Below are 26026 nucleotides of genomic sequence, written 5' to 3'. Positions count from 1 at the left end.
AATAATCATTGTCAATGGCCAGATTCTTGCAGGATTCTTCTACTTATAATCAATCTTCCCCCAAAAAGTTTATTTTCAGTCTATTAACTCTTCTTGTTAATATTTTACGTCCATGCGGTTTAGCCTTCTCTAACAACCTCTTTTATAACATCTTATCAAATTCCTTCCAAGCATCGGGCACTAATTTCCTTGTCACAATCACTGCTTGATAACGTTAACGATGAAAAGGCTGGTAGCACACTTGCTACTGAGTGAGAAGGTTAAGGGTTCAACTCTCACTCTAGTTTCTTGAACACAAAATAAGGCTGGACTGAATGGCTCATGAAATGCAGCTTTAGAAGAGCAGTTGCAAAAGAATAAAATAAGACCGACACAGCAGATGATATCAGATAGAACTGAAAGATTTCATAGCCCTCGTCTTCAAGGCCTCCAGAGAAATAACATTGCCCTCTGCTGAGAGATCAAAATACTGAAGATATTTTCATCTTTGCTTTCAAGGGGCTCATTCATTTCAATTACCTCTTCCTTTTTGCATTCTTGCAAAACTTCAGGATTTTTGGTAAAATCAGTCATTAATTTTATTTTTATTCTTGAGTTTCTTGTTAATTTGCTGATCTTGAAAAGTTTGATTCTCGGATCTGCCACATGTTGTAAGCAAGCTGCTTTCCATACACAATCCTTGCCGAGATAACATTAATTTAACACATTTTCCAATGGTGTACACTTGACAGAATGTGCTTTCGGCTTAATATTCAGAATTATTGTTTTAAGTATTTGCTGTTGGGACATTACATCTTAATAAAATTTCCTCCAACTTAAGCTAAACAAGTTCATTACATTTGTGCTCACTTTTACTAAATTCTTTAAAAGCATCACTTTGACAAGAAAGCCTTAAATATAACATTATTAACAGTCACATAGCACAATAATAGATCTAAAATAGTCTTCTCCACTGTTCATTTCCTGACTTTAAAACAGAAAATTGTCTAATTCATGCCATGAATTTACTTACTAAACTAGTTCCTTGAGACTACTTGGCGCATCAAGGCGAAAGCTTTCTGGAGTAATTAAATATCCGAGCATCTGCAATTTTCCCTAATTTATATTCTGTCCAACATGGATTATTGTTAAGAGTCCTTAAACCCTAGTTTCTTCCCTACAGTTACTCCATTACTGCATCTATACAGACTCTACATCTGATCTTCTGGGCCTTTGTAAAAATGGGCTAAAAGTGTCCTGAATGGGAATCTTTTCAAATTAAACTCGCACTACTGCCCTCACAGTGTGCATATACAGAGCCATGCAGCAAGTTAAACACCTCAAAAATCACCCAAGACAAAAGCTTTCTTCAGCGTTTTTTTAAAAAATGAGATCTTACTTGTGAAAGGATATCACTGTTTCAAGGGCAAATAAAGAGAGGATGGAGATGGATGTCTTTCCACCATGTGCTTCGGACAAATCTAAATAAATCCGTGCAGAAAATGATTTGAAAAAAGCTTAGAGCAGAAAGTGATGTCCATATAAAACATACTGTGCCTCTGGAGGCCAGAACATTCACTGCCTGGCATTCATAGGATGTCAAACTTACCTCCTGAAACTGACATTTCAAAGAAGGATAGTCTCAGAGACTGGTCTTGAAACAATCTTACTGCACAGTCTTTAACCATTCTCACTTTGAAAATACCAGCCTTGATGGTGTTCCTGGTGGGGATCAACAAGAAACCATAAGGAAAAGGTGAGCTGATTAGTTTGGAGTGCACTTGTGGCACGATCAGCCAGGCTGCGATCAGGAGGAACATAGTTCCATTGGCACTGCTGAGTTGATCACCTGACGTGTTGGATCCTATTATGTTCATGAACATAGAATCTCCTGGTTTCATTCAATATACAACAGAGCACATCCTTGCTGTAGGTAAGGAACTTGATATCATCTAGTTGTGTGTGCAGCTCCTCGGTTATCACCTCTGTCAACTCAACTGCTAAAACAGCAGCACCAAGTTCAAGCCTCGGAATGATGAGATCTGGTTTGCGAGCAAGCTTCACCTTCTCCAGGATAAATCCAACTTCACTATACCCAGCAGTGCCTGTAACCTTCAGATATGCAACAGCAGCAATAGCTTTAATTGACACGTTTCTTTTGATCTGTTTTAGCGTAATTTTGTGTAGGTTCTTCGAATCTTCAAACCTTTTAAGATCCTGAAGGGAAGAACACCAGAGCTCACGTCTCTCTTTAGGAATGGGAACATCCAACTACAAGTGTCCAAGGTCAAGCTTTTAACATGAAGTCTCCCTGGAAACCGACTGGAGCACCAAATCCAAGAGAGTCAAATCCAAAAGGCTGTTGATAGCCAACAGTGTGCCATGATGCGTAGAGAGTCTTTCAGTGTCAGTGACCTGGAAAATATGGGCGTTGATAATGAAGTCCCATCCAAGGCCCGGACTACACTGTATAGGAGGGAAGTCATGTCCAAGATCAAGATTCTGTAGACCTTCGGCCAAATCTTCAGATGGTAAATGTCGCATGATCTCAGCACTGTTGGATGTGATGTTATGCCATCTGAGATTAGACTGTGCCAACATGTCTTGCGCTGCTTTCAGCATACTAACTACTTCTTCTGCACTAGAAAATGATTTAAGACCATTATCCATTTAGAAATGCCAGTCTATGGGCCTTCATGCTTCAGTCCCAAATTCCTCACCTCCCTTGAAAGCTGTCCTTTTGTGTCCATAGACTGCCACAGCTCATGAGGGATAGTCTCCACATTAATTCTCATGCAGTGTTCCAGAATCTCAAAAACATGATAAATTCAGCAGATGCTGAAACTCAAAAGCCACACACACAAAACACTGGAGGGACCGAGTAAGTCAGGAATCATCCATGGAAATGAACAAATAGTCAACGCTTCGGGCTAAGACTCTTCTTCAGGACTTCGACAGCGATGATGTCAAAGACAGTTTTCTGATGGTCTGGAGTGGAGTCTTCTTCAGTGGTAGGCAAGAGGAGGTGTCTGAGAGTTGCTGCCTGGCCTCGGCAAGGTAGAGGTCAGTCCGTCACTCTACCACAGCAACCCCTTTGTCTGTGGGTTTGTTTGTAAGGTAAGGAGTGAAGAAGGTGAGACTGTTGATGTCTTGTCGTCAATGAGAGATGAAAAGATCCATTGCAGGTGGAGAACTAGCACAGGGTTCTCAAGAGGATAAGGAGAGTTGGAGACAGGAGGAGATAGGGTAGGGAAGTAGGCTCAGAGATGGGAGCAACGGAAGAAGAGCTCAGCATCGTGGTGGGCGTGAGTTCCTTAAGCATTTTGTGTGTTACTCCAGAATCTCATTGTCCAGATAGTGGTCACGATAGAGGTAGTCTCAATGATCCTCTCTCACTCGGAAGCTATAGAACATTTGTTCTATGTCGGTCATCACTGTGACAGACTTAGCTCTGAAGCGCGTAAGGACCCCAAGCAGATTGTTATGAAGGTTTAAATCCCACAAAAGCACATTGTTCAGTGATGTGCCTTTGAACGGCACACTTGAATCAAAGACAGTTCATGTTTGTGGAGGTTACTGTGGGCAGTAAACACCGAAAATGGGCAAATACCAGTTTCCTTTGATGGGTTCTGGAGCAGGCGCTAAACCAGCATGATTATTCCTGAAGAATCTCTCCATGAACTCTATGTAATGATTTTTCATTTCAGGCTTCCTTTTCAATGTATGACTGAGGGCCTGATCTCTGTTGTTTGGTAGGAGTTGTTATGGAAGATGGAAAGAAAGGGAAGCTACCCAACTGTTCAACTTGCCTTTGCTAAACTCTTTGGTTTATGACACGAAGGAAGACCTGGTCTTCAATGGAAGGTGCCAGCTTATAATCATCTTCCAACTGACAGAAGGTCAGCTTTCCTAAATCTGGTTGACCAGGGCAAATATGTTACGGTGCTCAGTTTGCAAATCTGCAATCTTCTCTTTCATACAGATTCTACTCTCACAATGTCTGAAATTACTTGGCGCCCATTGTTCAGGACATTAGCCTTAAAATATGTTAACAGTGGGCTGAGGAGCACCACTGAGGCAGACTTCACTCATTATGATCCAACCCAGGTCCAGTTATTGTGCATGAAGGTGCACTGTGCTGACCATTGAGCTGTTCATGCATCTTACATGCACGGATGGTGTTTCTGCCAAGCAACAGAAGGATCTCAGAAGAGTGGGGGTGTGGGGCGGGGTGGAATCTTGCCAGCTATGGCCTTAAGATAAAAGTAACCGTGTGCAGCTTCAGAAGTTGGGATTTCATCCCTGTCGTTGGGAATGTGGTCACACTCACTGAGGGTTGGCAAAGGTCAGTGGACCCCCCTTCCTATTTATGCTGACTCTACTTCTAAAAGCTTCTGATGTTCGAGAACAGATTTGTGGAAAGAGAACTTTGAATACTGAAGATGGCAAAGGATGTTGACTTTGCCAATGACACATTGTTCTGATCATTTAAAGTCACATACAAAGTTAATTTTTACTCAGGATGTCCTTTCGGGCAGATGTTGGCTAGACAAATTTTAGAGCAGGATTTGCCTTGGAAGCCTTTCCTGCATATCTCGGTGCATGAGGAAGTAGCTACGTCTAATTCAGCTAGCTCCCCGCTGTGTTCTGCTGTGTATGTGCTGGAACCAGTAGTAGCCCAAGGTGCTGATCCTGAATGAAATGCTGATATGTGCTGGTGGTCACTGTCACACTCAGTGCATGTACAATAGCTTTAGTCTTTTGCTTAGTGCACTGTTAATGTGCAAAACTTGAAACTATTTATTGCTCCTTTAATAAGCATCTTTGGTCTGCAAGTGATTTTTCTCTGAATCCTCTGCATTTCCTGAAGGGGCGATTATGGAGCAGGCATTGTCTATCAGGGTTCATAATAGATTTCTATTCTAGTTTTGTTGACTGCAATAGGTGTTTTGGTTTTCCATGCTTTTGCTAGAGACCTCTCTTTGAATGCGGTGTTGCCGGAAATTGAGTACATAAAGCTAAGGTCATTTCACATTTCTGCGTGATTGCAGGTAAATTCCACAAAGAATGAAAATAGCAGAAAGGGCCATGATGCTTCATTTTATACAAAACCTTCAGTTATCCGCTGTTCTTAGAAATTGTTGGTAGTTTCTCCACTGTAGGGTTTATTCTTCTTGCTGTGTCCAAGAAACTCAGCCCAAGTAGGTAACCCTCATTTGTTGTGGCTTACATTTCTGACAACAGGCAAGAAGGAAAAGGAGGTGGGGTGGCTATGTTAATAAAGCAAGAAATCACTGCAATAAAGCGAAATGATATTGGCTCAAAGGATCAGGATAACGAAACAATTTGGGTAGAAATAAGAAATAATAAAGGGAAAAAAGCAGTGGTGGGAGTAGTCTATAGGCCTCCAAACAGCTGTAACTCAGTTGGTCGGAGCATAAATCAGGAAATAGTTGGGGCTTGTAATAAGGGAACAGCAGTAATTATGGGGGATTTTAACTTTCATATTGACTGGACTAATCAAGTCGGACATGGCAGCCTTGAAGAAGAGTTTATTGAGTGTATTCGGGATGGGTTCCTTGAACAATACGTTACTGAGCCGACAAGGGGGCAAGCAGTCTTAGATCTGGTCCTGTGTAATGAGACAGGACTAATAAAAAATGTCCTAGTAAAGGATCCTCTTGGAATGAGTGACCATAACATGGTCGAATTCCATATTCAATTAGAGGATGAGAGGGTTGGATCTCAAACAAGCGTACTGAGCTTAAATAAAAGAGACTATGATGGTATGAGAGCAGAATTGCTTAAGATGGATTGGGAAAATAGATTAAAGGGTAGATCGGTACTTGATCAGTGGTGTATATTTAAGGAGTTATTTTACAACTATCAAGAAAAATATATTCCACTGAAGAAAAAAGGGTGTAAAAGAAAACATAGTTATCAGTGGCTAAGTAAAGAAATAAAGCAAAGTATACGACTAAAAAGAAAGTTATATAAGGTAGCTAAATCTAGTGGGAAGATTGAAGATCGAGAAGCTTTTAAAGATCAGCGACAAATAACAAAAAGATTGATTAAGAAGGGGAAGATAGATTATGAAAGTAAATTGGCGAAAAACATAAAAGCAGATAGTAAGAGTTTTTATAGTTACATAAATAGAAAAAGGGTGGCTAAAGTAAATGTTGGTCCCCTAGAAGATGAGACCGGGAAATTAATGGTAGGGGACATGGAGATGGCGGAAACGCTGAACAAATATTTTGTATCAGTTTTTACAGTAGAGGACACTCAAAATATCCCAACACTGGATAAACAGGGGGCTCTAGGGGGAGAGAAGCTAACTACGATTCAAATCACCAAGGAAATGGTACTTGATAAATTAATGGGACTGAAGGTGGATAAATCCCCTGGATCGGATGGCTTGCATCCTAGGGTCTTAAGGGAAGTGGTGGTCGGGATTGTGGATGCATTAGTGATAATTTTTCAAAACTTGCTGGACTCGGCAATGGTCCCGGCAGATTGGAAAAATGCTAATGTAACTCCTTTATTTAAAAAGGGCAATAGACAGAAGGCTGGGAATTATAGGCCAGTTAGCCTAACATCTGTGGTTGGCAAAATGTTGGAATCGATAATTAAGGAAACAGTAACAGGGCATTTGGATAAACATAGCTTAATAGGACAAAGTCAGCATGGCTTTACAAAAGGGAAGTCATGTTTGGCAAATTTGTTGGAGTTCTTTGAGGACATAACATATAGGGTAGATAAAGGGGAACCAGTGGATGTGGTGTATTTGGACTTCCAAAAGGCATTTGACAAGGTGCCACACCAAAGATTATTACTTAAAGTAAAAAATCATGGGATTGGGGATAATATTCTGGCATGGGTGGAGGATTGGCTTTCTAACAGAAAACAGAGAGTTGGGATAAATGGTTTATTCTCAGACTGGCAGTTGGTGACTAGTGGTGTTCCGCAGGGGTCGGTGTTGGGACCCCAACTCTTTACAATCTATATTAATGATTTGGAGAAAGGGACTAAGTGCAACGTATCGAAGTTTGCTGATGACACAAAGATGGGAGGGAGTGTAATGAGTGCGGAGGGCATTGAAACCCTGCAGGGGGACATAGATAGGCTGAGTGATTGGGCAGACATTTGGCAGATGAAATATAATACTGACAAGTGTGAGGTCTTGCACTTTGGCAGGAAAAATAATAGAGCAAGTAATTATCTAAATGGAGAGAAACTGGAAAGTGCTTCTGTGCAAAGGGATCTGGGGGTCCTGGTGCAGGAAACACAAAAAGTTAGTATGCAAGTGCAGCAGGTGGTCAAGAAGGTCAATGGAATGCTGGCTTTTATTGCTAGGGGGATGGAGTATAAGAACAGGGAGGTCTTACTGCAGTTGTACCGGGTATTGGTGAGACCACACCTGGAGTACTGCGTGCAGTTCTGGTGTCCATATTTAAGAAAGGACATACTGGCTCTCGAGGCAGTGCAGAGAAGGTTCACTAGGTTAATTCCGGGGATGGGTGGGTTGATGTATGATGAGAGGTTGAGTAGATTGGGACTCTACTCATTGGAGTTCCGAAGAATGAGAGGCGATCTTATTGAAACATATAAGATTGTGAAGGGGCTTGATCGGGTGGATGCTGGGAGAATGTTCCCAATGATGGGTGAAACTAGGACTAGGGGGCATAATCTTAAAATAAGGGGATGCCGTTCCAGGACTGAGATGCGGAGAAATTTCTTCACTCAGAGGGTAGTGGGGTTGTGGAATTTACTGCCCCAGAGAGCTGTGGAAGCTACTACACTCAATAAATTCAAAACGGAGATAGACATTTTCCTGGATAAAAATGGCATTAGGGGATACGGTGAGCGAGCAGGTAAGTGGACATGAGGCTAGGTTTAGATCAGCCATGTGATCTCCTGGACCAGTTTTCGATAGCCTGGATGGGTCGGAGAGGAATTTTCCAGATTTTTTCTCCTCAATTGGCAACTCGGTTTTTTCCCCCCGGGTGATCACATGGGTTTGGGCGGGATGAATAATAAAATAAAATGGGCGGCATGGTGCCCTGTTGGTTGGCACTGTTGCCTTGTGGGATTCGGTGAAAACTAGAGTTAAGATTGGATCAGCCATGATCTTGTTGAATGGCGGAGCAGGCTTGAGAGGCCGATTGGCCTACTCCTGCTCCTATCTCTTATGTTCTTATGTTCTTATGTAACAGATCTGCAAGCTCTAGTAGCTTCTGAGGTTCTTTCTGAGTTCACTTTGGAAAATTATCAAGTCTACTGAAGGGAGATTCTTCCATTGCCTCGGGAGAGCCAAAGCATTTGTCCAGTCTCTACCACAGCATTTGTAAACTCTCAGCTAGACTATTAGTGTCATTTGCCCCAACTCTTCTTGCATGTTGCAGTGGCTCCCCACCAAGCTACTTACAGAGAAGGTCCAGCTCTTTGCTAGGTTTGAGACTTGGTCCTTCCATGGCATTGCAAAAGCTTGGCTTCCAGGACAGATAACTGCCTGACTGGTTGTTGAACACTTTCAGTCCTACTGTGATTAGGTCTTGACATGCCAGGTGCCAAGCCAAATCTAATGCAGCTCCTGAACGACAGCATAGTGGAGACAGGTTTGCCAAAAGTGTGTCCCGGGACGGTTGGAAGTTCAGTATGTAGTTGGCATCTGGAGCAACTCTTGACTGAGGTCTTTGCTGTGGTGGAACTGCAGAAAGGGGTGTTGTGGGTCTTTGCTGCTGTAGAAATGTGAAAGGCACGTTGGCTGCGTGGTGTGGACAGCTCCTCCTTATAGAGCTGAAGCATTGTCATTTCTCATAGTCAAAATGCGTCTGGACATATTCTTTAGTAAGATGCATTGGCCTGTTGTGACGGCGAAGCGTGGCTGATTCTGATTATGGACTCACCACTATCCAAGTCATCTGCTGCTTTATAAACCCTTGCCTCTGCTAAGGTAGCCTCAGTTTCACGCTCTTCCTTGAGCTCACTTCATATAGTGTCCGGACATGCTCTCTCCATGTCTATACATGCTTTCTGCATGTCCGTGCAGGAAGCGAAATAAAAAAGTTTACATACTGGAAGTGATGTCCATATAAAACAAACTGAACCTCTAGAAGCCAGAACACTTGACTTGAAATACTTACTTCCCAGACCTTGTATCCCCATCCCAGTCATGGTGGCGACATCAAACCATTTATTTCACGTTGAGCCACAAATCTGGTTGTGAATTTTTTTTAAACAACTGTTGTTCCCTGCTGCCTCTACTGTTGTAGTTAAACCCAATGACAATTCTCAAAACTCACTATTTGGATTAGAGCTAAATCTGTATTCTGGTCTGCAGATTGCTCATTTCCCCAGTGAAACTTACTTTGATCTGCAACCACCCAACCCTGCCTCTCAACTCCTCCCCCCAGCCAATTATTCAATTGCCTTGGAGGATACCCAGTAACACTGGGGCAAATTTGTCTCAGACAAGCATTACTCTTATGGTATGCATGCACGACCTTAGCCAATAAAACTATCAAAACCACCACCTGCACAACTACTGTCAATCTTACACCATTTTAAGCAATATATTCCTGAAGTTTTGAAGAACAACTACTTGAGTCGTAATCAGTACTGAAAACCTGATGATCCCTATCAACCTAAGCAAATAAATTGGAATAGCACTAAAATACAAACTTTTATCCCTTATCCACTGGGGCAGACACAGTAGCTTTAACATGTTGCTACAAATTGGGAAGACAGCAAGATGGATTGCTGGCCAACGATTCATTGGCCTCAGGGGAGAAGTGAAAAAATACACAAATGTCTGAATAATTTGTTAAGCAGTAGCTTTCAGTGATTAATTTCACAGAAAGAGACCAGCCTGCACTCCCCTTGGCAGACCATACCTCTATGGCAGGGCTTTCAGAAGTGTAAGATTTTACTTACGCTCAAACACACAGGAGATCATAGGAGCACTTGAACCAAATATAGAGTCTGTTGGTGATTTATCACCATTCTCGCCAGAAGATGGAGCCTTAAAATGAACAAAAAAAAAACAAGTGACAGGTTTATTTTCCTCACAGCACCACTTTATGACTACAATCATAAAAGGGAGCAGTGAAATTTTGATATTAAATTTAAAATAACAATGCAAAAGTGCAGAGATTATTTTAATAAGAACTCCACAATTAATCCTCTTATTGAGGACAAACTACCTATCCAATAAGCAGCAACAGAAACAGACAGATTTCGTAGACAGAGGTGGTCATACCTGGTTTGAAAGTTTACTGGTAATGTACTTACAAGAGCACCTTCCAATTTGAAGATTGCAGCAGCCCCTAATTTCCCAGCTGGTGTCATTTCTCTTCTCCATCTTCTGCGCCTGTAAGTGTCCGATTTCCGCTGCTTCATGTGAAACTTCCAGCCAATCAGCGACGCATATTCCCATCCTTCTGAATCCTGGTCAGCTGATGGGCCCTGGAAGTTTGCAGCAAGTCCAAGCCAAAAGAAAAATACTGTACATCAGCTACCGGTAGTGATAGTTTGTTTCTATACTGCTGATAAATGGTTGATATCTGCTTCAAAACATTTGATATTATTGAAATATTACAATGTACTGCAGGTAGAAATTTTGCACGGATCAGAGACGATATCAATGCAGATAATGTAAAAAGATTTTTTTTTAAAGGAATTATTCACGATTTTAGGATCTTACTCAAGCTTTAAAACAGGGAGCTTTGGCATTGCTCTGCTTGTGAACTTCAAATAGTTTTAGTAAGACAACACACCTTGCCTAACGGCACATTTGACTGTGTGTCCTTTTTGCGTCTTCTCACCCAGCGTCTGCGCCTCTGGGTGTGATACATTTTTTCTGTTGAAACCCAGGATCTGGGTTTTTCATCTGGGGGAATGGTTATTCCATATTCCCAACCTACAATGTGCGGAAAAGATTAAAAAAAAAGAAAAAGATAGCAGTGCAAATACAAAATTCATCAAACTCTTTATAAAACCATGAAGCAGTAACCATTTACACAAGCCTCCCACACCAGGAAACAGATCTATTAAAACACTGGAAAATCGAATGAAAAGTAGTATTGAGGTAAAGGAAACTGCAGAATATGTATCTCATTCTTTTCAACAGAATATGATAAGCAGAATTCATTATAAAATTCAGCACAAGCTAAATCAAAGAATTAAATTTTGTCACAGTATGAGATACCACAATATCCTGCAATTTCTGTTACCTTCCATAAGGTGAACTTTAAAAGACAATTCTAATATCTAGAAGGCTCTACAAAATAGTTGTTCAACGGCACTTTTTTTTTAAAACAAAAGGAATCACAGAAAGTGCAAGCAGCACATACAAAATGCTGGAGGAACTCGCCAGGTCAGGCAGCATTTATAGAAATGAATAAACAGTCGCCGTATCAGCAACAGTTATTATTACTCAACTATCAAGCTCTTGAACCAGTGGGGATAACTTCAATCGCCCCATCACTGAACTGTCCCCACAATCTAGGACTGTTCATCCCATGTTCTTGATGTTGTTTATATATTTATTATTATTATTTTTTCCTTTTGTATCTGCACAATGGTTGTATTTCTGTCCTGTTGGGTGTGGTCTTTCACTGTGCATGCCCACAAGAAAACAAATATTAGGGAAGTACATGGTGACATATACGGTACTCTGCAAAAGTCTTAGGCACATATACATAGCTAGGGTGTCTAAGACTCTTGCACAGTACTGTAGTAATTTTATATATTGCACTGTACTGCTGTCACAGAAAAACAAAAACAAATTTCATGACACGTGAGTGACAATAAGCCCGATTTTGATATGGGTCTCTAGTGTGGACCGAGAGAGGGAAAGCTACAGGGAGAGGGGAAAATAGGAAGGGAGTGGGAAGCATCAGAGACACATTCTACAAAGAACAAAAATAAAACAATTGTTTGGAATCTAGTGACCTTTCCTGGTGTCTCAGGCCTGGGTGAGTCTGCATTCCTCCTCTGCCACCTACCTCACACTCCTCACATGGCACTCCACCCGCACCAACTCCAACGTCCTTCACTCCCGCCAGATTTACAAACGTGCTCTCCGCTTCACGTCGGCAAATACAGTACCATGCAAAAGTCTTAGACACCCTGGCTATATACATGTGCCCAAGACATTTGCATGATCCCGAATTTGATAATAAATTTACTTTGAACTTTCCTCCAGCATTTTGCATGTGTTGCCTTGGTTGGATCTATACAAATCATTTTTTAAACTACAATTTCACCAATTACAAATGAAATAAAATAGGAGGAAATTGCAAAAAGTACCTGGTACAATAAACTAATGAAACATCTGCTATCTTCCTCACTCTCTATACAAACATACATAATTAATCTAACACTAGATTGTAAATTACCCTTCTCATCTACAGCTCGATTGACATCATATTCCCATTCATCCATCCATTTCCAGCCAGCTGGTGGGTCAATCTCTTCTCTTGATGGACTCTTTTCTCCATTCTATTAATCAAAATTAAAAGCAATATTTAAGGGTTGGTGAATGAATCAGGATTTGAAACAGCTTTAGTTTGATAAATTGGAGCGGACTTCAAATGAACAATGTATTCATCACTTGCAAACAATTCAAAACAACCGTAATGCCAGAAAAAGATCTGCAGGTATTACACCAGGCACCAATAAGTGCTTCAGTAGTTCTGAACTGGCACTTCAAAATCCAGTTTGCAAATAGTCAAACTGCAGGAAGCATCTGTGGTATTAATACAAGACAGGGAATGTATTCTGAATGAAAGCAAGCTTTCAAGTTATAGCTACAATATATTAGTATTATTCATATAAATATCTCATCCAGCCCGTTGACACTGTTCAGGGCAACTCAGTATATTGTATGGCTAAAATAATGTGTGTATTTTGCATTATATTTTCAAATCACTAAGTTGAAAATTTTGTGGGATTTGAGTCATTAAAATTACACAAGTGACACAGAAACCAAATGAACTTTATTTGCACAGTTTTTGCAAGTTGGAGTTTGCACCCTGCTGGAACTTGAGCCAAACCAGTAGAATTTCCAATCATCTTACATTATAATGAAGACTCAAATTTGAACTCTGAATGACAATTAATGAGCTTAATTTTAAGATAACAAATGTTACTAAATATTATTTGATTATGGATGGAGAGCACACTAACTATGAAGAGGAGCTCTCAACTCTATTAATTGGAAAATCAATATTATAATACAAACCACATCAGTGTAAGGCTCCTTTGCTAGTTTCCATTCAGCTCCAGGATAGCGAGAGTTATTTTCGTAAACTTCATCAATAAATTCTGTGTGACCAGCATCAGCTTCTGTTAGCAAGCTGTTGACAAAAGTAAACCAAGCTATATTATGGCAGATACTGTACAAAATGTAAATTGTCACCCCTTTTACTTTCTCCCTCATTGGATTTGCCTATTTATTCCATTCTTGGGTTTAAATGCCTTAGTTAATTAATTCTATCGTGGCATAGAATTACCCTTTTTTTTAAAAAAACCTCAAACAGATAATTTATCCTGACAAAAGGGGGGGGGAAAAAATCAGTAAGAGACAAGCAATGGAAAATATTTGACTCTCTTACATTTGGAGTTGGTAAAAATCAGGGTTTGAAGGCTACCCCTGTCATTGCAGAAAGGAAGTGCAAATTTGCCAAAATGTAATTGCTCCAGAAAAAAACCCCAAATTAAAACAAAATATTGAAGAAAGCCTCACCACAGCACCTTATTCTGGGTGGGAGTTTCACCTTCCAGCCCACTGTTGGACAGCAGATCAGCTTCTTGGTGAACCACGTTATTAGTTACAGGAGTGAAGCCTGATGTTCCCTCCTGCTGCTGTAGCTCATCCACTTCAAGCTTCAAATTGTTATGCATTAGCAGATGCTCTTATGCACAGAACTGCTGTAATCCATGGTTATTAGTGTTAATGTTGCCTTCTTGCTAGCTTGAAGCGGTCTGGCCATTCTCCTCTGACCTCTCCTATTAACAAGGCATTTTCGCCCACAGAACTGCCATTCATTGGATGTTTTTAAAATCTTTAATCACCATTCTCTGTAAACTCTAGACAGTGTTTTGCACCAAAATCCCAGGAGACCAAAAGTTTCTGAGATACTCAAACAACCCCCTCTGGCACCAGCAATCATTCCATGGACAAAGTCCAATAATCACATTTCCTCCCCCAATCTGATGTTGGATCTAAACAACTGAACCTCTTGAGCATATCTGCATGCTTTTATGCATTTGAGTGGCTACCTTATGATTGGCTGATTAGATATTTGCCTTAATAAGTTGTACATGTGTACCTAATAAAGTGGCCACTGAGTGCATAATCGAAAAATCAGTCCTCGTCGTTGGGAAATACTGCCTGGGAAATTTCCGGTAGCCCAGAAATAACAACTTACCATGATTATGTCTAATCAGAAGTAACTTTTAGATCCATAGTCTTGCTACCCCATTTTTCCATTAGTTTCAGTTTTGTTGAATGAGGAATTTTAACTTTGCATTAATTAATGCAACTTTAATCACAATAATCCGATTTTTTTAAAAAAAAGAGACTAATCAATTAAGAAAATAAAAACACAAAATGCTGGCAGAACTCAGCAGGCTAGACAGCATCTATGGGAGGAGGTAGTGACGATGTTTCGGGCCGAAACCCTTCATCAGGAGTGAAGTAACATGGGATGGTCAAGGAGGGGATAAGAAGTGGGGAGAGGGATGAAGTAGAGAGCTGGGAAGTGATAGGCTGAGGGAAATGGGCTAGGGGGAAGGTGGAGAATTATGGGAAATAAAAGAGAACGAAAGGTAGGGCTGGGGGGAGATTATAGTGAGGGGGGAAAAAGAGAGAGAAAGAGAACCAGACTAAAATAATAGATAGGGATGGGGGTAAAGGGGGGCAGGGGTATCAACGGAGGTCCGTGAGTTGAATGTTCATGCCGGCAGGTAGGAGACTACCTAGGTGGGAGATAAGGTATTGCTCCATCGACCTGCGTGTGGCCTCAACTTGACAGTAGAGGAGGCCCTGGACAGACATGTCGGAGTGAGAGTGGTCTGTGGAATTGAAGTGTGTGGCCGCAGGGAGATCCCGCCACTGCTGGAGAACTGAGCGCCGGTGTTCGGTGAAACGGTCTCCCAGTCTGCGGCGGGTCTCCCCAATGTACAAATGGCCACATCGGGAGCACCGGATACAGTATATCACCCCAGCTGACTCACAGGTGAAGTGGTGCATCACCTGAAAGGGCTGTCTGGGGCCTAGGATGGTGGTGACGGAAGAAGTGTGGGGGCAGGTGTAGTACTTCTTCCGTTTGCAGGGATGAGTGCCCGGAGGGAGTACCCAGACCCGGCATCATAATTTTGGACCACACGCTAACCCAGACCTGGTATTATAGTCTCCCTCCGGCCCCCACACTTCTTCCCTCACCACCATCCTAGGCCCCAGACAGTCCTTTCAGGTGAGGCACCACTTCACCTGCGAGTCAGCTGGGGTGATGTACTGTATCCGGTGCTCCCGATGTGGCCATTTGTACATTGGGGAGACCCGCCGCAGACTGGGAGACCGTTTCGCTGAACACCGGCGCTCAGTCCTCCAGCAGTGGCGGGAATCTCCCTGTGGCCACACACTTCAATTCCACAGACCACTCCCACTCCGACATGTCTGTCCATGGCCTCCTCTATCGTCAAGATGAGGCCACACGCAGGTCGATGGAGCAATACCTTATCTCCCGCCTAGGTAGCCTCCTACCTGCCGGCATGACATCAACTCACAGACCTCTGTTGATACCCCTGCCCCACCTTACCCCCATCCCTATTATTTTAGTCTGGTTCTCTTTCTCTCTCTTCCCCCCTCCTCACTATAATCTCCCCCCAGCCCTACCTTTCTTTCTCTTTTATTTCCCATAATTCTCCACCTTCCCCCAGCCCATTTCCCTCCAGCCTATCACTTCTTTGCTCTCTACTTTATCCCTCCCCCCACTTCTTATCCCCTCTCCACCATCCCATGTTACTTCACTCCTGATGAAGGGTTTCAGCCCGAAACGTCGTCACTACCTCCTCCCATAGATGCTGTCTGACCTGCTGAGTTCTGCCAGCATTTTGTGTTTTTACTTATTTCCAGCATCTGCAGATTCACTCGTGTTGCCTAATCAATTAAGAACAATTTACCCATAAAATATTCTTGCTGGATTTTCTTTATTATTCCACACTTGTAAAAGTGTAACTTTTGACCCCATCGTTTCCTAGCAATTGCCCCAACATTGAAAATTAAGGTGACAGTCTAAGCTGCTAAGTTTATTTTTGATTGCTTATGATGAGTGCAAATCCTCTAGCTTTCAGACCTCTCTGGGGAGGACATCATTAAATGTGCCAAGCTGACCTGGATATCTTGAAAGAGGTAGATAAATGAAAATGATTACATGGAAGTGACAAGTACTGAACCAGCGGCTCTTGCTGTAGTGCATTTTGTTGTTTGCTGCCACCAGCTGGTATCAACAGTAGTTTCAACTTGCACAGCACTGGCCAATAAAGCATAGTTAGTGAGTGCCCTCCTCTGGTCAGAAATTAAGTGCAGTCACTGCAAGTGGAAAATGTCAAAGCCCAAGTGAAGTTTATAGTCAGATGTACAAGTACCTGTATATACAGATGCAATGAAAGCCTTACTTGCAGCAACATCACAGGCACCTTGATAGTGGAGTTCAGGAAGTCGGACAGTAGAGTAGAGAGAAAGAAGTAGAAGTAGAGAGAATACAGTAGTTAGAAAGAACATCACAGAGTCCCAGCGCAATAATCACTGACCATTGAGGGGATGAGGGATGGGAAACTCAAAACCAAGACCAAGGGCTCAACATACCGGTAGTTTCTCCAGAGATGGTAGTGGTATCAGGCAGCTAATGGGGCTGAAGCCCCACAAGCCCCAGGTCAGAAGGTTTGTAACTGAGACATGGCTATTGAGATTGTCAGTACCAGAGTCACAGAATACTAAAGCACAAGAACAGGCCCTTCAGCCCATTCTGTCCATGTCAACCTGGTCTTCTGCCTAGTGCTAGCTTTCTGCACCTGGAACGTAGCCCTCCTTACCCCTCTAATTTATGTATCTATCAAAAACTTCTCTTAAACGTTACAGCTGAAGTCACATCTACCACTTCTGCTGGCAACTCATATGACACTTGCAACACTCTCTGAATGAAGAAGATCCCCTTTCAGATTGTCCTTAAATATGTCACCTTTCATCCTAAACTACTATAAGGAATTTATTGAGTATGCCCACAAGAAAATGAATCTCAGGGTTGTGTATGGTGACATTTATGTACTTCCATAATAAATTTATTCTGAACTTTGAAATTTAAAAACATGGCCTCTAGTGATAGTCTCACCCAAACTGAGGGGAAAAGCCTGCATACGTTCACCCCATTGACACCTCTCAGAATTTGGTCTATCTTTGTAAGATCTCTTCTCATTTTCCTGTGCTCCAGGTAATAAAGCCCTGAAGTATTTAACCTTTCTCTATAACTGATGTCCTCAAGTCCCAGCACCATCCTTGAAAAGATTCCCTACCCCCTTTCAAGCTTATTGATACCTTTCTGGTAGGTTGGTGACCAGAACTGCACGCAATACTCCAAATTTGGTCTCCACATCTATACAACTTCCTGCACTCAATGCCTTTGACTTATGAAGGCCAATATGCCAAAACCTCTTTTCGGCCTTATCTGTGATGCCACTTGCAAGGAATTAGGGATCTATATTCCCAGGTCCCTTTGCTCTAACCCACACTTTGGAGCTCCAACGTTCACTTTGTAATTCTTACTCTGGTCTGAGGATTGGAAAACTGGCAATGTGAAATCCTCATTCAAAGCACGAGGAGAAAAAGTGGGCAACTCTAGGTAGTTTAGCCTAAGAAAGATCAATTCTAACAAATGTTAACTAATTAGGAAATCATAATCTAAACAAGCATAATCAGTATGGCTTCAGGAAGTGGGGGTTGGGAATCACAACTGATAAATTTAAGAGTTTAAGAATTTTTTAACCGATGTATATAGATGTATTTCAATTCTGGAACACATTCTACAATGTGCCTCATACAAGTCACAAGGTATAATCTCCTGGTGCGAATATAATATTAGCATGAAGAGAGTATTGGCTCTCAGGCAGTAAAGCAACAAGGTCTCATTTTTCAAGTTGCTAACCCATGACCATTGAGATGCCAGAGGAGCCGATTCAGGAAAGGCAACTGATCACTATTTGTCTTACTGACTTGGAGAAAGGAAGATTTGGCATGGTCAGCATGCTTGTGGGTGACAAAAAGAAAATAGGAAAGCAGGAGAACCGAGTAGGATACAAACAGACCACAAACAAGTTAAACGAACAAGCAAAGAATTGCCAAATGGTGTATAATGTGGACAAATCGCAAAAGCACTCAGTTTGGTGCAAGAATAGTATTTGTGAAATAGAGGGAAAATCCACAGAAAGCAGCAGAATAAATGATTTGGGGCTTATTGCATATGAAATTTGAAGCCAGCACACAAGTCCAGCAGATAACATGCAAAGCTACTGGAATCATGGTTCTAATTTCAAGGGTGGGCACTGGAATTTAAAAGTAGTGAAGCCTTACTACTGGTTCCTTAAGGCTGTTATAGCTGGGGGTAGTCATGGGGACAAGCTCCCACTACCTATTAAATGCTCCCAATGGCATGCACCTCAAATAGCCTCTGACAACCAAGTCCAGTTCCTGGCCTTTCTGTGCGGCTTAGTTACGAAGCCCGGTGGAAATGTTTCTACTGACAACAGAGGGACAAAGGCAGATTAAGACCAGTCGCTTCAGGCAGATGGAGCTTCTCAGCCGTGGTTGGCAGTTCATCTAGAAGGAAAACTCTGATCACAAACCTCTGCTGCCTTGCGGCTTTAACCACTTATAGGGAAGGCTTTGGGGGTAATCAGAAGGGGGAAAATCCACAGCTGGAGTCCCTAAGGCAATCCTACATTGAGTTCTTTGTTGACTAGCAACTCCTGAGGTGCTGTTGGTGCCAGACTGTATTGGTTTCTGCCATCCCTTTGGATTCATCAGATGGATGGAGAGGGGGAGCTTTGATATATGAGCAACAACTTGCTCTCCATATTGTACTGCCTTAGCTTGTATATCTAGACAGCTCGGACGCAAATTCCATGGTAGAACCTGATCAACGGAGGCCCTAGAAATCTTACTCTAGTGGGCAAAGCACCAGCTAGACCACACCTAGAATATGTAAAGAAATTTGGTCCCCTTATTCAAAGGTACTTAATTGGAGGCAGAACAGAGAAGGGTCAATAGTATAATGCCAGCTATGGAGAAACTGCCCCATAAGGTAATGTCACCAGAGTTAAGGAGGGTGATATTGTTTCTTTAGAAGTCAAGATTCCTGGGGGACAAACCATAGTTAATGCTGAAAGTATGCTTCATCACATGAGAATCCAGAACCAGATTGCAGAAAAAATAAAATTCAGGAAGGACTAAAGTTAGGCAACAGAAATTCCTGGCATCCAGGAGTTTTGTTAAAAAATTCATGACGACGAAGTTTAAAAGCACAAAAATATTTGGAAATATATTATAAAATTTGGAAAATACAATTAATGTAGCATGTGAAACAAATTAAAACATTTAATTGAAATTCACTCCAAAATCTGTTTTCTACGTGCCAGATAGATTGTAAAGTTTGCTCCCATTTAAAGGCAACTTTGACTCCACTGCCGGACTGCCAGGGTATTTGTGACTAAACAATCTGAACCATGTTCAAGTTACGTTGTCATCACAAGTTATTTTTCCCAATTTCGTTAAAGGACGCAAATAGTGCAGCTTGCAGAAAGCTATTTGGAACAACTTCCTACAACCTTACATCTCGGAGATTCAATCCTAAAATTATTGTGTTTCTTGCTGACATTACAGTGGAAGTATTTGGCCATCAATACGAGTGGAAGATAAAACAAAATAAAAGGTCACACATGATTAGTTTTGGGCTGTAAATACCAGAGAGAACCAGAATAGAAGATGAACCTGTGAATGTGATATATTTGGATTTTCATAAAGCTTTCAAATAAAGTTCCCCATCGGAGGCTCATAATTAAGGTTACCACGTTTTGAATGGGGGGGGGGCAGAGGCGTGGATGGAGTTGCTGGTCAGGTCAAGCAAACAGCAGGAATGAATGGATTATTCTGTGGTTGGCATCCTGTAACTAACAAGATCCTGGGGGTAACAGGTGCTTCAGCTCAAGCTTTCTGCAACTTATACATCAACAATTTAGCTGATGTGTCTACACTTCAGGTTTGCCGCAATATTGAACGAGGTGGGTATGGAAGTGTGGAGGAGAATGTTAAAGACTAGGGGAGACACAGAACACAGAACGCTACAGCACAGGTCCTTCAACCCACGATATTGTGCCGACATTTTAACGTACTCCAAGATCAATCTGGAGTACGTTAAAAACCTCCCCTCCTACATAGCCCCCCATTTTTCTACAATCCATGTGCTTACCCAAGCTGTGTGTTTGAGAATCCATAGGTGCTACATCATGGTGGAAAGTTAGTACTTGGAGGGGTGTGGCTCATTAAGGGCAAGTGTGAACTTTGACATGGATTCTGAAGTCAGTGCTCAGTAGCTAATCGATGGAATGAGCAGGTCAGCGAAGCGAGGGATGTGTGATGACACATGCGAGTTGCCCCCAGCACACCCTTGGTTGTTAATCAAGTGACACGTTTCAACGTACAAGTGAGAAATAAATCTGAACCTCATTTTCGGGAGCTTTTCTAACAGAAGCTGTCACAGGCACGATAGGCCAAATAGCTTCCTACAGCACTAATCGTTCCACATTCTTGAACAAATGCAAATTTTTGCTGAGAGTGCGAACAGACATTCTGCTTTTGTTTGAGGAAGTGAATAAAAATTATCTACCTTAAACATTTAAATATATCATACGTGCAGGGATCGTTTGTTCAGAGAATGCAGGTGGAGGGCAAAACATTTTGGCTTTTCTGCAAATTACTGCTATATTTCAACCACATTACATTCAATAGTTTTGAAGTTAATTTAAATTGATAAAAGTCTGACCTTCTTTCAGGATCAACAAACCAGTCACCTTTCCACTCCCAGCCTCTTGGGGGCATAAAGTACTCTCTCTTCAGTTTTATTTTACCAGTCACATCGGAAAACTTGTGGCGTCCCACAAGTCCACCGGTGCCCCATTTGCCCAGCATTTGCATTTGGTTTTCGTACTGCATGCATACACAAGAGAGAACAAATCAGGCTTAAAAGGCACAGTTAAGTAGTGACTCATAATGTTGTACAAATATAGTGTACATTTGAGGCATTTGGTGTGGGCGACAATCACTCACCGAGAGGAATTAAAACTAAACATTTTTAACATTAAAGATGTTAGTGGCTGGTCGGCACGTATATGTTAACCAAAAAAATTGAACTCTAGAAATATTAAAAGCCAAGACTGATGACCAAAATGTATTAAGGATAGCATCTGAATGAACCAGACCACTACAAATCTGCTTTTTAATTCTTCTTCCTTCTACTGGGAAGAAGCATCTTAGTTACTCCCATTAGTGTCAAAAACATATTGAAAACCACATTTCACAGGGGAAGAAAGACATTAACAATGACAGCATACCACAGCACTTCGATCAAATCATAAATCACATTATTTACTAACATACTAAAAAGGCTAAATTTGAAAGTTGGAGGCATCACCGAGAGATACTGCCAAGGCCTTCCTGAATCACCTGTTTCACTTTGCATGTGAAGTACTTTGAGTTTCATTAAGACTTCAGATCACCACAAGCACCAATTTCTGCATTAGACAGATGAGATTTGCATGGTCTTCATTAACCTGAACAGGGCCTTCAACTGCAAATCATAAGGTTTTGTGGAAAGTCATACCAAAGTTCATCTGACCAAACAAATTTCACTGTTACAAGAAGTTTAGATGACTGCCTTCAATGCAGAGTATATTTACCCGAGGCATTTGTTATTCACCCTGGCAGCTAATGAAATAAATTTAAATGTCTGCCATAGAACAATTGCATCCAATAATCCGTCTGCCATGTGGTTATTAGAGATATTGTCACCTTCCTGTCAGCTTGAGCCAGTCTAGCCATTCTTCTCTGACCCCTCTCATTAACAAGGCATTTTTACCCACAGAACTGCTGCTCATTGGACGTATTTTGTTCTTTGCACCATTCTCTACAAATTCAAAAGAGTGCTGTGCATGAAAATTCCAGGAGATCAGCAGTTTCTGTGATACTCAAATCACCTTGTCTGGCGGTCAAAGTCACTTCGATCACATTTCTTCCCTATTCTGATGTTTAGTCTGAACAGCAACTGAACCTTTTGACCTGCTTTTGTGCATTGAACTGCTGCAACATGATTGGCTGATTAGATATTTGCATCAGTTATGTGCCCAGGTGCACCTAATAACGTGGCCACTGAGTGTATAAGTATTATAATCTGGCTCTCCTGCAAACCTTTGACTCTTTGCTTCACCATTTAGTGCTGATTCAGGTGTTGCATCAACATCACATTCCTGTCCACCAGCAATTCAGTCTCTTACCTTATCTAAATATCCCTCACAAATATTCAAAGAGGCACAACCCTGTAGAAACTACCCACATCCCCTCTTGGCTCATCCTGCCTGAAATGCTGACTGATTTTTAAAATGACTCTCTGTCCTCCCACAAGCAGAATTATCTTCTCCATATCCACCCTGTCAAATCTGTCTCTGAATCTATCCAGTTCAAGTCACCTCTCATCATAAAACAACTGTGAACTGCAACACTAATTTGTCTTCCTGTATGCAGATGGATCCTGACCTGTTGTGAATCTCTGGCGTTCTGGTTTTACAAGCAAAATTCAAATGTGCTTCCCGCTTACCATTTCTGAAAACACACTGAAACTTCCTTCAGCAAAGCTGTTGAATTTATTCTCCACAGCTGAAAGTCCAAGCCAAAAGCGAACACGCAGCTGAGTTGGTACTTTATAACTTTTGCTTTTGCCTTCTATGTACTAGAAGAGAGAACAGAAGGATTAGACCAAATATTCTTCAGTGAAATCAGACATTTAGAATTGCAAATAATCAACTCTGATGGTTAAGTTTAAGTAGTATCAGTGTACAAAAATCAATCTGTGACCAATACACTATGTGTTATGGTAGCACACCAAAGAAATTGGGTGTAGCCCTTTGGGACAGAAACAATCGCAGGCATTTACAATAAACCTGTAATATAATACAGACTGCAGGTAATATAAGATTTCGATTGATGCAAGTAAAATCAAACCGTGAAAAGGTAGAACAAGCATGTTTAGTGCAAGTGACACAAGGATGAATTTCTATCCATTGGTTTTGTTCTGTTAAGTAACCTATCAGTAGCCTCGAATCCAAAGCCCACCTATCTATTAGCAGCACTTCAAGCCTTGCAGTCATTTGCAATATTCTCCCTGTAATTAGACTGCAGAAACTTTATCCTCTTCTGTAAACACCTTGAGCGAGGTACAGTATCACCACCCATCCTTGAACATGGAATCTGGGAAGCTACTCCTTCCTGGAATAACATCTGCGGCCACAGAAACAACCATCAGCTCCCAACCTATTAAATCCTTGAGAGAAGCTGCTTTGTTGTTTGTGTACAGCCAACAAGCTTCGGTGAATAATTGGTGAATAATGCCAAAGACTACTTTTCATTGCTCTTAAGTTGATAAGGCTAAAGCTGTTGATCAATGGAAAACATACTTGACTCTTGATTAGCTACTGTTTTTGAATAGCCATCAACTGCCATTCCCTATAGACACAAGAGACTGTAGATACTGGAATGTGGAGCAACAAACAAGATGGTGGATGAACTCTGCACATCAGGTGGCATCCATGGAGGGAAATGGACAGTCGATGTTTCAGATCAAGGCCTGGATGGGGGGGATAGCAATATATGGCAATATAAAGAGGTGTAGGGAAGGGTGGAAAAAGAGATGGTAAGCGATAGGTGGATCCAGGTGAGGGAGGGGTGATAGACAGTTGAAGGTGGGCAGAATGGAACTAGCAACAGAAGCTGGGACCTGATAGGTGGAGGCAACAAAGGGCTGGAAAGTGATGAAATTTGATAGCAGTGTAAGGGTTGGAGGGCAGATTGGAGTAGTGGGGGAAGGGGAACCAGTGGAAGCTGTGTGACAGTGTTATTAATAAAGTATTTAGTTGTATTCTTCATTTTGTTTGCCACAAGTCATCGCCGGGCTTCACCGCGTCACCTTAAACCAGAAACCGCTGATGCTTGGATGATTTAAATGTTGGGCCAGATAGATTGAAAAGGCAGGGCAAGGATCAGGCTGGTTCTGCTCTCTACTCCATGACGCTAACTCAGCTCTGTGTTGAACTGAGGCTGAGGCTCTGGCATGCACTGGGCTCAGCGACGTTTATTCAGCTCTAAGCTGAAGTGAGGCTGATGCTTTGGACTGCACCAGGCTCCATGTCTGAGGGTTCAGTGACATTTATTTGGCTCTGCACAGAACTGAGACTGAGACCTGGGCCTACACTGGGCCTTGTGTCTATGGGCTCATTTTGACCTGATGCCATTTGCATACATTTGTTGTTTGCACAATGTGTTTTTATTTCCCTCTGCACATTGTGAGTTTGATGGTCTTTTTTTTAATATATGGGTTCTTTTGTATTGCTGGGGTTTGTGGCTGCCTGTAAGGAGACGAACCGCAAGGTTGCATAATGCATACATACTTTGATAATAAATGTACTTTTGAACAGTGAGTGATAGCAGATGGAGTAGGTGGAGGAGGCAGAAAAAGATTACGGGGTGGGGGTGTGTTTAGGAGAACTGGGCAGATCCAGCTATGGAGGAGGCCAAGGACAGACACATCCTTGCGGGAAAGGGGGGGAGAATTAAATTGGCTGACAACTGAGAGCTCCAGACAGCCATGACATACAGAGCACAGGTGCTCAGGAAAGTGGTTGCTTAATCTGTGCCTGTATCATTTACCATACATTTTCAAGCTGATGAAAATTACTTTCAAGGGGAACCTGTAGATGGTGGCATCTCCGAGTGCCTGTTGCCCTCACCCTTCCAGGCACAGCAACATTGAACAGTACGACACACCATGATGTGGGTGCTGACTTTTAACCTACTTCATGATTTCTCTCACCCTTCCCTCCTAAATAGTCCACAACTTTGCCAATTTCACCAACATCTTCCTTACTGTTTCATACTCCACTAAAACTACAGAGAAGTACCTTCCTTTTTACCTCTTCCTTCCCCATCGATCATGGACCCAATTCACCTGCACTTCTCCAAATTTACTGTTTGTATTCATGGCTCACAATTTGATCAAATGCAGACTGGATGACTGTGTTTTGGAACATCTCCATTCAGTCTGCAAGAGCAATCCCAAGCTTCCAGTCACCAATTCTCTGTCTCACTCCTTCTTTGACCAACCGCCTGCATTGCCCCAAATGAATGCAAACAAGGTTTGGCACTTCATCTTTAATCTGAGTATGTGGAAGCTCCTCAGATGCAATGCTAAAATTCATAATATTGGGCAACTACTTTTTTCCATTGATGCAGTTCTACCTGCTCTTTAAATTGCTTTGAAACCATGAAATATTTTAAAGCAACTGTCAGCTTGATATTTGTTCTGAACCTTAATCACAGGTATTCATCTATCCTCTCCACTTACCACCCCCCCCCCAACCTTAAACCTTTTTTTCCCCACCCTTTTCCAAATCCAATTAAGGGCCTTTAACCTGAAGTATTAATTTAGTGTCTGTCCTTGTGGGTGTGACTTTTTCTGAGTACTGGCATTTTGTGTTTCTTTGACAGCTGGGTCAGTAAATGATCCTTCCAGTTTTGCTCTATCTGGTGTTCAGAGATTTTGACTTTGTTCTTTAGCCAATTTGGATTTGACTTTGCAAATTTTGCCCGGACCAGGGGTTCTCAACTTGGGGTCCACGGACCGCTTGGATAATGGTACAGGTCCATGGCGTAAAAAAGTGGGGAACC

At 41.8% G+C, this 26026-nt stretch overlaps 1 protein-coding gene across 3 annotated transcripts in view; it reads right to left on the bottom strand.

Annotated features, from left to right (window-relative positions):
• Window positions 1-26026, bottom strand: part of LOC140715373 (myoferlin-like) — a 276005-nt gene that overhangs the window by 141003 nt on the left and 108976 nt on the right. For all 3 annotated transcript variants that reach the window (XM_073027462.1, XM_073027463.1, XM_073027464.1), the window contains 7 exons: window positions 22905-23036; window positions 21078-21241; window positions 13223-13337; window positions 12378-12480; window positions 10755-10897; window positions 10270-10443; window positions 9913-10000 (listed from right to left, as the gene is read on the bottom strand). In XM_073027462.1, the coding sequence (XP_072883563.1) occupies window positions 9913-10000; window positions 10270-10443; window positions 10755-10897; window positions 12378-12480; window positions 13223-13337; window positions 21078-21241; window positions 22905-23036 (919 nt within the window). The remainder of the gene's footprint in view (window positions 1-9912; window positions 10001-10269; window positions 10444-10754; window positions 10898-12377; window positions 12481-13222; window positions 13338-21077; window positions 21242-22904; window positions 23037-26026) is intronic.

Source organism: Hemitrygon akajei, chromosome 23, assembly GCF_048418815.1.
Source record: "Hemitrygon akajei chromosome 23, sHemAka1.3, whole genome shotgun sequence".
In the NCBI taxonomy this organism is placed as follows: Eukaryota; Metazoa; Chordata; class Chondrichthyes; order Myliobatiformes; family Dasyatidae; genus Hemitrygon; species Hemitrygon akajei.
This window is presented reverse-complemented; position numbering and strand designations above follow the sequence as displayed.